Here is a 14,927-nt window from a genome sequence, read left to right as displayed (position 1 = left end):
CATTTTCTACAATTGTTACAATCCCACTGAGATTTCCTTCATAGCTATTTCAACCTTTCCTTCCCACCATTTCTTTCTCACCAAATATTTCTAGAACTAATAAGAATGGCCATTATTCTAAATGGAAATAGGGTGTAGTAAAAACATTACTCTTGAAATTTAAAAGATTCCTAATTTAAAAATATAATAAAATGTCCACAATTGAGTCATGGCTTTGTATATCACACTCAGGCAAATCCATTTCTCATGCTAGTCTTCATTTTCCACCCCTGCCAATTGAGATGATTGACCTAGACAGTGTCTAAGGCCTTTTTTTAGTTCTACCAAACAATCTTCCTTCCAAATTTCCATTTCCAAGTTCCTTTGCCACTTAGTCTATATTCCAACATTCATTATTCTGAAATCCATTCAAATTCTAATATTTTAATTTTTTTCTCCTAATATTCTAGGTTCTAAAGTTTCTTCTACCTCTAATATTAAACGTCTTGAGGTCTCATCCATCTCTATCATTCTCTGTTCTAAGATCCCTCCCAGCTCTGAAATTTTATTCTTTATTCTTTATATGTTCCAAAGCCTTTCCTTTACCTCACATTCTCTCTTCTAAAGTGTCTCCCAGCCCTCACAATTTATGCTGCTGTAAACACAATTGCCCCAGAAACAAGGAGACATAATGCCATAAGGGTTTAATGACAATTAATTCTTTACTGTCATTCTTTTTTTTTAACTCTCATCTTCCATCTTAGAATCAATACTGTGTATTGGCTCCAAGGCAGAAGAGTGTTAAGGACTAGGCAATGGGGGTTAAGTGACTTGCCCAGGTTAACACTATGAAGTATCTGAGGCCATATTTGAACCCAGAACCTCCTGTCTCTAAGCCTTGCTCTCAATCCATTACTCCACCTTTCTGCAACCCTCAAGGCATTCTTTATTAATATTTGTTCCTATCTCCCCCCACCAGAAGTCTTTGGAAAGTGCCTATTGCCAACTTGGAGAGACTCGCTCTCCCAACTACCTAGAAAAGGCTGGTGAAAATGGACAAAAGAAATGTTAGGGAATCAGTGATGCCAAGTGATGATGCCAAGATTTAGTCCTGAGGGGAGAATCAAGTTATCAAGTACTTGTGAAGATAGTCCTAGAAGACACCAAATTATCCCATATGGAATCAACTAAGGAGGTAAATCCTCCAGAATTCACCATCCCCCAAAAGCTGTTCTCTTCAGGATGGGCTGTTTTATCTCATCTTATCTTATCTTGGATGAATGTCTTGTTTCCATGAAGTAGTGGTATAAAGGCAGAACACATTTATTGTCCCATCGGGTGAAGGTAAGAGAGAAAACCAGACTGCCAGGACAGGCAGACCCAATCTGGTAAAAGGGATGACCCTCTTTGGCCATCAAAAGGGGATAAACTTCATGTGTGCAAGATAGGGAAGGCAAGGTAAAATCAAGGTTTCTGTGAAGATCTGGGAGGGTTAGTGGACCGCAAATTCAGGAGGAATCAGCAGTGCGATGTAGAAGCCAAAAGAGTGAATATTGGATCCTGATCTGCATTATGGTGGACATAATGTCCAGGAACAGGAATGCAGTAGCTTTGCTGGACTCTGCTTGTTCAGTGTTCGGTTCTGGATCCCATAAAACGATTAAGTTAACAGAACTGGAAGGGATCTTAAAACATAGAATGTTAGAGTTGGAAGGGACTTTGGAATTTGGAATGTTAGAGCTGGGAGGAACTTCAGGCCAAAAAATGGTAGGACTGGAAGTAACCTTAGAACACAGAATGTAAGAGCTGGGAGCTCAGAGCTGAGATTTTAGAACATAGAATGTTAAAGCTCAATGGACTTTAGACCAGAAAATGTTAGCTATGGAATGCACGTCAGAGCCCAGAATGTTAGAGCTGGGAAGTACCTTGGAACAAAGACTATCAGAGCTAGGAAGAGCCTTAGAACAGTGAATGACAATGCTGGGAGAGACCTTGGGATGGAGATTATGAAGGATAGTGGGATGTAGTAAAAATGAACATTAGTCTTGAAATTTAAAAAAAAAAAAAAAAAGATCAGTGATTGAGTTATCACACAACGAACACAGATTTTCCGAGCTGAAAGGGAACTTCAAACAAAGAAAGTTTGGGAAGGGAACATGGAAAGAAGGACACAGACAAGCCAGAAAACATCTGCAAGAGAGCAGTCAGGATGGTGAAGGAACTTGAATCTGTGTTCTGTAAGAATCAGTTGGAGGAAATGAAGATATTTCAACTTGAAGATTTTAAGGCTTGTTTTGTGGAAGAGGAGCCATAAGGTGAAATCAGGAAAATGGGTGGAAGGTTTACAATAACTTCCTGGCTACAGATGTCATTTCCATCCTAGAAATTCAGAGATTCTGGGCTGTACAGAGGTCATTTTCCCAACCACTAGATGGGTGGGTTCACTCATTGGGCCTCATTAGCAAGTGTTGAAGACACATCTGATCTTAACTTAGAAGGAATAGAAGGCCCCCAGTGAGGTCCATACATTTGTTTTAAGTTAGTGTCTCTAACTAGCTATAATGCCTTTATACATACATACATACATATATCCAATTAAAATTATTGTTAAATATTCTGCCAAGCAAAACACATTACAAATTACATGCTGACTCTCTTTAAGTTGTCTCTTAGAATTATAATTTTGTCCTAAATCATGTCATATATTTTATAGTTAGTGGATTTTCCCCCCTTTTTTATTCTAAAGAAGGCCAGATGGGCTCCGGATACATTCCCCTCTTCGAAGGTTTGACATTGATTTCCTCCCTCTATGCCAGGGTTGAAATCAGGTCTGCATTTCATCCAGATGATCTATTCAAAACAAGAGCTGCCTCCTGGCAGTTGCTCGCAGCTGAAGACCGTTCCTGTGGATTCCTCGTTTCATTTGTTGCTGGTCGCTCTAGAATGTTTACATAGCTTACATGTTAGTATGCACTTTTATAGAGTACATCGAGAGGTTAAACCTACCCAGATCAGCTTTCCCTCTCCGCCCATCCTCTCTTCTTTTGCCCCTTTGCCTTTGTGTTTAGAAAACATGTCTTTTTCCAAGGACTCCTTTAAGTGAATAAAGAAAAAGAGAGACAGACAGACAGACAGAGACAGAGATAGAGATAGAGACAGAGACACAGAGACACAGTCAAAGACAAAGACTGAGACTGAGACTGAGACAGAAAGAGACTGACAGGGAAACTGAGAGGGAGAGAGAGAGAGAGACAAAGACAGAGAGAGAGAGAGAGAGAGAGAGAGAGAAGAAAAAAGAGAAGAGAGGAGAGAAAAGAGAAGAGAGAGGAGAGGGAGGAAGGAAAGAAGACTGGTCACATTTTCCTAAAAATACAATGGACAAGAAAAAGGGGAAAGAAACCAGTGCAATGTATGGTGACCTCCCCTAACCAAGGAGAACCCCACCAGCTTCATTGGGATGTCTAGTAAGTGGGGTAGAAATAGGGCTAGTCCAGAGCAAATTTCTGAAGGGAAGAAAATTTTCCTTCTATATATGCCACATACCTAATTGCCTAAATATTCTCTCTCTCCTTTGCCTTATTTCTTCACCACCACCCTTCAAGTGTTGATTAGCCCTAAAAAAACCAGGTTCTCTTTCATCTTTCATTTAAATTCTTGTAAAAACAAATAAGTATTTATTAAATGTGTGCTGTGTATTTAGTGTTATAATAAACCATATTATAATAATTACATAGCACATAATAAATGATATATCAACATTAGCTGTATTAATTATTTTAATCACTTAGTATTTTTATTAAATTATATTGTAATTATATATAATTGTATAGTATATAGGTATTCTTATTCCTTATTGATAATTAGTTATTATCCTAAAATCTGTATCCAACTCCTGCTCATTATGTGTTCCCCCTTTTGCAAATTACAAGCTCTAAGTTTTCATTGTCCTCAGTTGTACAATGAGGGAGTTAGACTAGAGAGTTTCTAAAATGCCTATAGTACTGTGTTCTGGGTTCAAATTGTAGTTCTGCTTACCACATGTGTGCCCTTCAACAAGTAGTTCCTTCCTCTTTCACATGATAAGGTCCGACTAACTGGACTCTGGATGGGGTATCTTAGAGGAAGAACAAGAATGTAAATTGCAGCGAAAATAAGTCTTCAACAGAAGAGAGTTTCCTTACCTGGAAGTTTAGGAAACAGCTCGGGTTACAATGAAGAAAAGACCTGAGTTCAGATGCTGCCCAAGGCATTATGTAATTGTAAATGTTAGCAACAGGCACTACCTGTGTGACTCTGGGTAGAATACAACCTCTGTATGCCTCAGTTTCCTCAACTTTAATATAGGAATGATAATCGTACCTACCTCATAGGGTTGTTGTTATGAAAAGAAGCTATTAATATAGGTAGGTAGACAGAGAGGGGGAGAGGGAGAAAGAGAGAAAAAAGAGAGAGAGAAAGAGAGGGAAAGAGGGAGAGAGATGGAGGGAGAGGAGAGAGAGAGGGAGAGAGGGACAGAAGGAAAGAGAGAGGAAGAGAGAGAGGGGGAGGGAGAGAGACACAGAGAGAGAGAGAGACAGACAGAAGGAAAGAGAGGGAGAGAGAGAGATGGAGGGAGAAAGAGGAGGGGGGAGAGATGGATGGAAAGATGAAAATACAGATAATAGATATAACACATAGATATAACACATTGCTATAGATTTAGATGAAGATGATAGAGATATAGACATAGGTGGATAGACATGCACATAGATATAGAACACATATTTGCCTATACACAAACCTACCTTTATCTGTACTCACATACACACACACACATCCTTCGTGATGACCTTGGGCAAGTCACTTGACCCCTCTGAACCACTCTGCATTTCCTCGTGTGTACAAAGAAGAGTTTGGTCCAGATGCATTTCTACTGTCCCTTCCAGCTGTAAACCCACAATCTAGGAAGTCTCGTCTCAGATGCTGTAGCCACTGAGCTCATAGAGGAAAGCCCAAGGTCTTGTTTCCTTTCTATCTCTCATCAAGACAACTCCATGCTTGAATGCAGTAATAAATCCAGAGAGTATTAGGTTTTACTTCTTTCTTTTTCTCTCGGTCTTACTTATTTCAATTAAAAACTATTATTATAGTTTCTCTCACAGAGTTTTGTAATTCAGTTTAAATTGACTTAAACTTAGCCCAGGGAAGAGTTCTTAAACCACAAGTCCATCAACATTAATATATGGATCTCTCTCTCTCTCTCTCTCTCTCTCTCTCTCTCTCTCTCCATATATATATATATATATATATATATATATATATATATATATATATATTTGATAAATGTATGCCAGTAAAATTGGCTTTCTTTGTAGTCCCACAGATCTTATTTTATGCATTTAAAAATGCTTAAAGTTTAAAAATGCATAAAAATAATTCTGAGATAGGGTTCATCATCTTCTCTAGACTGCCAGAGGGTTTTGTGGCATCTGCAAAAGGATTCTTAACCCCTGTGAGAGGCAATAGGGAGCCATTAAGGGAGTCTGAGGAGGAGAGTTACCTGTGTTTTGAGAATATTGATGTATCAGCTGTGTGGGGGATGGATTGAAGAAAGCCAGAAAACAAAGGTAGGGATAATTTTTTTTCATCATAGTATTTATTGCCGTGAGGACTGATGCTCACAATAACACAAGAGGTTGAGGGCTCTGAGGACCTTAGGGGTCATCTAGCCCACTCCCCTCACCCTAGGGACAAGGTCTAAGTTTCCAGCCTTGGATGGGGCCCAGGAATGCTTTGTCCCAGCTCTCTGGCATTTGGAATTGCTCAGCCCTTAGGGCCTGCAAACCCCAAACCCAGGACAAACTAATTTTGGGCTCTGCATCCGTGCCTACCCGGCCAAATGTGGCTGCCTGCCTGGAGAGGGGGGAAAGGCAAGACTTCGGGAGGTTGAGAAGGGCTCCAAGCTTTCTTGGCTATTAAGGAGCTCTTGCCAAGCAATATTTGGTGAGTTAAGGACAAATGAATGAGAAACACATGGATTATATTTCCATTAAAATTACACATGGGTTTCCAAATGAAGGGGAATTGGGGACCTTGAGGTTAGACGACTCCAAAAAGTTTTACAAATAGTTCAGGACACTTAAACCAGTTCTTGGCTGGCCTTTCCCATCCCAAATTTGGAAACTGTTTGCTCAATGGAGGGACCTGCAAAACTCCTTCTTCCTTCTCCCCACTCTGCTTCATTTCCATGAGCTACTGTTAAAACTTAAATAAGGAGATAATATTTAAGAAAAAGAGAAGCTTTTGGACGAAGGTTACTAATTTCTCTGAGATCCCCAGACAATAAGAGTAAAATCCCAAGAGCAACAAGGTCCTCAGATGTTAGCTATCTTAAGGTAAATAGTCCTGGGGCGGCTAGGTGATTCAGTGGATGGAGTGCCAGGCCTGCAGATGGGAGTCCTGATGTCCGCAGACACTTGCTAGCTGTGTGACCCTGGGCAAGTCACTTAACCCCAATTTCCTAGCCCTTACCACTCTTCTTCCTTGGAACTAATACTTTGATTCTAAGACAGAAGGTGAGATTTTTTTTAAAAATGGTAAATAGGATTATAACTATAGAGTTGGAAAAAATCTTAGAATCTTCTTCTACAGATGAGTAAACTGAGGTATAAAGAAATTAAGTGACAAAGACAGAATGAAAACGTGTACTCTCTGATTCCAAGTTCATCCCTCTTCCCACTGTGCTATATTGCCTCCATCTTAGTCCTTCATGTTTAACATGGGACCTTGTGGAGAACTGAGTTTGGAGTTAGGCTAGACCTCTCTTCTTCCTTTATAAAATAGAGAGAATGACCATAATGCCCACCTAGCATTATTTCATCTGGAATTTTATTTCATCAATCTGGGGAACTCCCAGTATGGAAATTCCCTTCCTCAACCCAAGTCAGCCACAACTCAGGGAGAAATTGAAGGTCTTCTATTTGACCCCAACCTACCCTTCCAGATTTATGGCCCACTCATGAGTCTCTTTTCATGCACAGGAAAACTATACTCTTAGCGATTCCTTGGATTCAACATTCCATCTTCTTGTGTGCTTTTGTCCAAGCTGTGTCCTATGTCTAGAATGTCTTTCCTCTTCATCTCTGCCTCTCAGAATTCCAACTAAAGGAATGCAAGAAAGTGGCTCGGTAAACAGAGAACCAGGCCTGGAGATGTGAAGTTTGGGGTTCCAATTTGGCCTCAGATTTGAGCTGTACGTCCCACAGGAAGTCACTTAACCCCAATTGCATAGCCCTGAGTTTTATTTTGCTTTGGAATCAATACTCAATATCAATTCTGAGATAGAAGATAAGAGTCAAAAAGGGAAAAAAAAGAATGCAAGGCTCAGAATTAGAACTCCATATTCAGATCAGTCATGGGAGGCACACTGAGAGGTGAAGGTAAAGATCTGCCCAGGGACACCCACCTAAGTCTTATGTCCAGAAGTGAGACTAGAACACAGTTCTCGACTCTGATGCCTTATTCCGAGGGTTCTCAGAGCCATCCCTCTCTCAAGGATGTTGGGAGGATGAAATAAGATCAGGTCTGTTCAGTACTATAGGATGAATGCTGAGTGCTAGAGCTGAGACTCAGATTCACATCTTTTGACTTGAAATGTCTATTCTTTCTACGGAATGTAAACTTATTTCCTTTTCATTATTAATTCTGTGGAGTGATGCTATGTAGTACATCCAACAGATTGTTGGCCTCGGGGTCAGAAGAATAGAGACCTTTACTCTCTGTGTGACCCTCAATAGGTCACTTATAACTTCTTTTAGCCTCAGTTTCTTCATCTATAAAGTGGGGATAATAAAAGCATTTATTCCACAGTGTTGTCATGAGAATCAAATGGCAATAATGCCAGCATTTCTAAGTCTCTTTAAGATTTTCATAGTGCTTTTCACTTATCTCATTTGATTCTCACAACACCCTGGAAGGTAGATGTTGTTATTATCCCTATTTTACAAGTCAGTAAATTGAGACCTTTTGGTCAAGTGACTTACCCAAATTCATCTGGCTAGTTAAGAGTCTGGGGCAGAGTTTGAACTCAGGTTGTCCTGAGTTCAGATTGAACCCCATTCACTGGCAGTCTTTGAGATAAGAGATTTTATATGCAAAGTGCTACATAAAAATTAGAATATATAAACAGATAAAAATACAGAACAGATATAAAAAACACCAATAAACTCATAGGAGGCACTTAATATATTGACATGTTTATTGGTGGGTTTTTTTTATCTGTTCAGTGGTTTTCATTGGTGTTCTCACTATATTAATCTGGAAGATAAGGGAGGTTTCTTCCCAGAAAGGCATACAGTCCTCCTGAGTGTCTGCCTTCATCAGCGTGGAATCCTCTTACAAGATGGCAGAATGAGAGCCAATGATCATTCAGAAGGAAGATACCACCAAAGTCCGTTGGCTGTAGGAGAACAGACAGTATGGAAAGGCACCATAGCTACAAATGCCTGTGGACAAACTCCAGTTGCCATTCCTGGTTGAGGTCACTCCTCTCACTCCACACAAAACCTCCTCCTTCCTCTAGAAGCATTTATGCCTTTGTAGCCTGAGCTCCATCCTCGCTGACCTGGAAAGACAGAGCAGGAACGGTATAGTATAACTATGCCACGAAGGGGGGTGTGTGTGTATAAGACAAAGACAGATGGAAAGAAAGGCAAAAAGATAGAAACAGAGAAAGAGCTAGAAAGAAGAGAGAGCTAGCTTTTATGGTGATATTTTATTTTTAAATATTTAGGCTCTTTGAAATGGATTTATTGAACTAATTAAGAAAAACACACACAGTAACTAGAAACCGTTATTTGTATTCTCCAGAGAACCCAGGGCTCAGGCTTGCTCAGAAATGTTTTGGGAAGTCTATTTCTGCATCTTTGTTTTCTTGCTTAATTCTGGTTGTTTTTTCTGTTGTTTTTTTCTATTTTTCTGATGAGAAGCATCTGTAATTCAAGATGACTGTGGACAAACAAGAGCCAGCTCACGTGTCTTTCCAATAATGGGGCAAGGCTTGCTTGGCATCCTAATTTCAGTAACATGGGCTGGATTTCCAGGACCCTAATCCATATATTTGTCAATGAGTCAGTCAACGAGCATTCATTAAGGTCTTGCTCTATACAGGCAATGTGAGTGCTGGGGCTACAAAGAAAAGTAAAATTCAGTCTCTGACCTTGAGAATTTTCCTTCTTAATAGGAAAGAAAATTTAGGAATAGGTACAGATGATATAAACAGAAGAGATAGAAGTAATATCAGTGGAAGGTATAAATAATAGGGAGTGACCAGGAAAGGTGTGCTTCAGAAGGTGATGCTTATGTTGAGTCTTGAAGGACTCTAGAGATGGCAGGAGATTTTGGTGAGAGAGCAGAGCACTTCACGATTAAGGAATTGCCAGAACAAAAAACTGGGGAAGAGGACATGGAATGTTCCGTATAAGAAACAGCAAGAAGGTCCTTACAGCTACAAAGTAGTTAGCTGTACTAACAGAGGTCATGGAATAGAATAGTTGATTTAGCAGAGGAAGGGTCCTTAGAGGGAAGGGCATTATAGAATCCTAAGTCTCAAGCTAAGGGTCCTCAAGACCCATGTAGTACAGTCCATTTTATAACGTAAGAAACTGGGAACTGGAAGTTCAGTGACTTGCCAAGATCATATAAATAATACCAGGGGCAATATTTGAACTCATGCCCTCCGACTTTAAAGTCAATGCTCTTTCCAAGTGACCTTAAACAGATCACTTAACTCTGGGCCTCAGTTTCCTTCTCTATAAAATGGGGAGGTCAAATTGAATGGTTTCTAAGGTCACATCTTGCTCTAAGTCTTGTATTCTGTGAACTATGTGCTTCTTTTCGACACACATACATATGAGGCAACTTTGTGCCTAAGTGGATAATGTCAGGTCTGGAATTGCGTGGACCCACATTCAAATCTGGCCTCAGACATGTTCAGGCTATGTGACCTTGAGCAAGTCACTTAATCCTGTTTGCCTAGCTCTTGCCCTTCTGTAAAGTTATTACTAAACTAGAAAGTAAGATTTGGGTTTTTCAATAAAAAAGAAAAGGAATGCTTATATGTGTTTGTTAGTTCATCCCATTATTTCTCAAATGCATTTAAAGAAAGAAAAAAAAATAGCAGAAATTAATAGCCTTGGAAATGAGGTAAACTAAAGCTTAGAGATGTGTTTAATCTATTTATTTAGATTTTTTTCCATACTTCCATGATTCATGTTCTTTTCCAACCCCCTCCAAGAGCTGTCAAGCAGTTCCCCTGGGTTATACCTGTATCATTGTTCAAAACCTATTTCCATGTTATTCCTATTTGTAGTAGAGCGATCTTTTAACACCAAAACCCTAATCATATCCATATCAAACCAGGTGATCAATCACATGTTTTTCTTCTGCATTTCTGCTCCCACAGTTCTTTCTCTAGATTTGGATAGCATCTTTCTCATAAGTTCCACTGGATTGTCCTGGGTCATTGCATTGCTGCTAGTAGAGAAGTCAGTTACATTTCATTGTGCCACAGTGTATTTGTCTCTGTGTACAATGTTCTCCTGGTTCTGCTCCTTTCACTCTGCATCACTTCCTGGAGGTCTTTCCAGTTCACATGGTATTCCTCCAGTTCAATATTCGTTTCAGCACAATAGTATTCCATCACCCTCAGATACCACAAATTATTCAGCCATTCCCCAATTGAAGGACATACCCTCGTTTTCCAGTTTTTTGTCACTACAAAGAGCACTGCTCTAAATATTTTTTGTACAACTATTTTTCCTTATTATCTCTTTGCTGTACAAACCCAGTGGTACTATAACTGGAACAAAGGTCAGGCAGTCGTTTAAAGCACTTTGGGCATAATTCCAAATTGTCCTCCAGAATGGTTGGATTATTTCACAATTAGACCAGCAGTGTATTAGTGTCCCAATTTTGCCACATCTCCTCCAACATTTATTACTTTCCTTTGCTGCCATATTGGTCAATCTGCTAGGTGTGAGGTAGAGTTGTTTTGATTTGCATGTCTCTAATTAGGATAGATTTAGAACACTTTTTCATGTGCTTATTGATAGTTTTGATTTCTTCATCTGAGAATTGCCTATCCATATCCCTTGACATTTGTTGATTAGAAAATGGCTTGATTTTTTTTGTAAATTTGACTTAGTTCCTTATATACTTGATAAGTTAGGCCTTTATCAGAGAGTTTTGTTATAAAAAATGTTTTTTTCCCCCCAGGTTGTTTCTTTCCTTCTAATTTTGGTTGCATTGGCTTTGTTTCTACAAAAACTTTTTTATAATTTGATATAATCAAAATAATTCATTTTACGTTTTGTAATGTCCTCTTTCTCTTGCTTCGTGTTAAATTCCTTCCTTTCCCACAGATTTGACAGGTATACTATTCTATGTTCACCTAATTTATTTATGATTTACCCTTCATATTTAAATAATTTACCCATTTTGAATTTATCTTGGAATAGAGTGTAGATGTTGATCTAAACCTGATTTTTCCCATGCTGTTTTCCAATTTTTTCCAGCAGTTTTTGTCAAATAATGAATTTTTGTCACAAAAGCTGGGGTGTTTGGGTTTATCATATGCTATCTTGCTGAGGACATTTACCCCAAGTCTATTCCATTGATCCTCCCTTCTGTCTCTTAGCCAGTACCATATTGTTTTGACGACCACTGCTTTATAGTACAGTTTAAGATATGATACTTTGACCACCATCCTTTACATTTTTTTTTCATTATTTCCCTTGATATTCTTAATCTTTTGTTCTTCTAGATGAACTTTGGTATAATTTTTTTTTAATTCTATAAAAATTTTTTGATAATTTGATAGGTATGACACTGAATATGTAAATAAATTTGGGTAGGATTGTTATTTTTATTATAGTAACTCATCCTACCCCTAACCAATTAATGTTTTTCCAAGTATTTAAAACCAGTTTTAATTTTATGGAAAGTGTTTTGTAGTTGTGTTCATATAATTCCTGTGTTTGTCTTGGCAGATAGATTCCTAAATATTTTATATTCTCTAGAGTGATTTTAAATGAAGTTTCTCTTTCTAACTCCTGCTGCTGAGTTTTGTTGGAAATATATAGAAATGCCGATGATTTATGTGAGTTTATTTTGTACCCTGCAATAAAGCTTAGAGTTTTAATTCTCTGGCCACATCTGGTAATACAAATACGCAATTACTCCTGGGACATTCCACCTGACATTCTGCTCACAGAATCACAGACTGAGAGTTAAGAGGATTTTCATCCCAAAATGCCCTCTCATCTCCCCAATAAGTGGTTGTTGACTTCAGTTAGAGAGGACTTCCTTCCCCATTGTCCTTTGAAATAGCTCTCACTGATGACAAAAGGTCTCCTTAGTGTTTGCCATCCATTGGAAGCCCCTGCTGCCTTTTCTTTTCCTCCAAATATCCTAGTTACTACTTCTTCTATTCTACATTCCCTTGGGGTCAAGTTTTCCCATTTAACTCACAGGCTATGAGAAAGGGCACCATGTCCCTTCTCCATTTCTTTGAAAATATTTGATCATACAGAAAGAACGTCTCTGAGAGCATTCAAACAGTATATGACATCTAAGAATCTGAAGCCACTCAGTGATCCTTGAACTCACCCATCCTAGAGTGGAATAGAAATCCCTGCTACCATATTCCCAACCAATGTTCATCCAGCCTTTTCTTGAAAGTCTATCATGAAGAACCTGATACCTGATACCTCCTCAGTCTAGATTCCACTTTGGGAGAGCCCTGATTGTTAGGAATGTTTTTCCTACATCCAGACCAAAAAAAAAAAAAAAAACAAAAACTCTTTTTAAACCTTGATGTCCCATTCCTCCTGGTTCTCCCCTCTAAAACTCAGAAGAACCAAACTCATCCCTTTATTCATGACAGCTGTTTGAAGACCTGAAGATGGATGTGTTCCATGTTCTTCCAGGCTCAACTGCCCTCATTCCTTCATTTAACCTTCACATATCATGGTCTCCAGTCCCTCTCACCAGCCTGATCTCTGGTGCTCTGGCACATCCAGTTTTTACCCATGTCTTTGTTCAAAAGTGCAACCCCTTAGAAGGGAACACAAGACCCATACTCTAGATGTTGTGTGACCAAGATCAAGAACAGCAGAACAATCACCACCATATTTTTAGTATATTCTGTACTACTGTTGATTCATACTGTGCTTGCCATCCACTGAAGCCAAAGTTATCATTAATTTTTCCTGAATGTTCTATTAACTCATCTTGGGATTTTTTGGGGGTGCAGTTGCTCCCTGTGTCTTATAAATGAGGGCAATCAGGTGGCATCATGGGTTGGACAGATAGACTTGCCTCAGATGCTGTCATCTGAGTGGACTCCATTTATTGGAATCCGTCTCCACAAATTAGCTGATAAGGAATTGACCGAAATGGACAGATTCAGGGAGTTTTAGGTCTAGGACATTGAATGATTCAGGGACTTGCCCAAGGTCACACAGCCAACATGGATTAAAAGCAGCATGTGAACCCACAATTATTCTCCTCCCTTATCCACTTGCCAACTCACATAGGTTGTTTTGTTCTTTCTACCGAGTCAGAACCAAATGATTTCTTTCAACAACTGGGACATGTGACCAAGCCAACCTTTCAGCTCATTAATTTGCTTTGTCACTCTCTTTCCAGATCAGCCAAAGCCCCATTTTTGTGCCAGGCATTTGGGGCCCCTACTTCTCAGCAATGGTCCCTGGATTTTGGCTCAATGAAGGAGGGCAGAGTGTTACTGGAAAACTGGTAAGTTCAGTGAATGATCGGTTTCTTTCATTCATTTGATTAAGCACCTACTAATATTCAGGTTCTCTATAGAGTTGTGGAGGAGATAAATGTCTAGATAATGGTTTCTATCTTGAGGCTCATGAGTAGGAAAATAAGACATCCACACAGATTACCCTATATAGAATATTCATTCATGGATTTATTTTACATTATAAATTTATAATATTAGCTTTGTAGCTTCAGAGCTACAGGGAATGTTGGAGGTAGTCATTGAGGCAAGATTTGAACCCAGGTCCTCAGATCCCAAAGCTGGGACTCTTTCCACTACAGTAGACTATTTCTCATAATTGTATGACATTTACATTACATTTATGCAAAAGGTGGCCCAGTGGATAGAGCACTGGAGCTGGAGTTAAGAAGACTCCTCTTCCTGAATTCTAATCTATCTTCAGACATGGGCAAATTTCTTAACCCTGTTTGCCTCAGTTTCTTCATCTATAAAATAAGCTAGAGAAAGAAATGCCAAACCACTCTAGGATCTTTGCTAAATAAACCCCAAATGGAGTTACAAAGAAATGGGCACAAATGAAAAACGAGTGAACAACAACAAGGCCCTAAAAGAAGAGCCTTAAAGGAATGCCTGGAAGATTCTTGTAGCTTTGTAAGAGGATACGAAACCCAACCGGCCACTCTACACACATATTTTACCCGGGTACCATGTCCCAAGAGGTTTCACTGGAAGTTAAATCAATAGAATTAGCTTTTGCTTTTGCTGGCTTCGGTGAATAGCCAATGAGGGGTGATTTATGAGCCTGGGTCTCTTATCATGAGTGTGGCTTTTCCAGCTACCAGCGTGAATATGATACCCACATCTGCAGCTCTAATTTGCCGAAGCTCCCAGCCAGGGGAGGAGAGAGAGAGAAAAGGAGTGAGAAACCCAGCTAGAAGAAGAGGGGTTAACTTGTAAATGAGAAAAAGAGGTGCTGCCAAGGGCACCGAGGGATGAAAGTCTCTGAGGGCACCCTCTAGCCTGGTGATTACCTCTCGGTATCCTCCCCCTTGCTTCTGCTCCTGGACTCTCAGCTTCCTGTTCCTGACCTCAGTGTAGTAACTGGGCCAGATTAATTGTACCGTAATATTCTACATCCACCACATTGGATGGTGGGTAATTT

The 14,927-nt window shown here is 39.4% G+C and overlaps 1 protein-coding gene across 1 annotated transcript in view; it reads left to right on the top strand.

The window, feature by feature from the left end:
* FGGY (FGGY carbohydrate kinase domain containing) overlaps positions 1–14,927 on the top strand; it is a 572,506-nt gene that overhangs the window by 425,298 nt on the left and 132,281 nt on the right. Inside the window, exon 9 of the mRNA XM_044673617.1 lies at positions 13,666–13,773. Within this exon, the coding sequence (XP_044529552.1) occupies positions 13,666–13,773 (108 nt within the window). The remainder of the gene's footprint in view (positions 1–13,665; positions 13,774–14,927) is intronic.

The sequence above is a fragment of the Gracilinanus agilis genome, chromosome 4, assembly GCF_016433145.1.
Source record: "Gracilinanus agilis isolate LMUSP501 chromosome 4, AgileGrace, whole genome shotgun sequence".
NCBI classification, from domain to species: Eukaryota; Metazoa; Chordata; class Mammalia; order Didelphimorphia; family Didelphidae; genus Gracilinanus; species Gracilinanus agilis.
The sequence above is the reverse complement of the archived record's forward strand: the minus strand, read 5'-3'. Positions and strand labels throughout refer to the sequence as shown.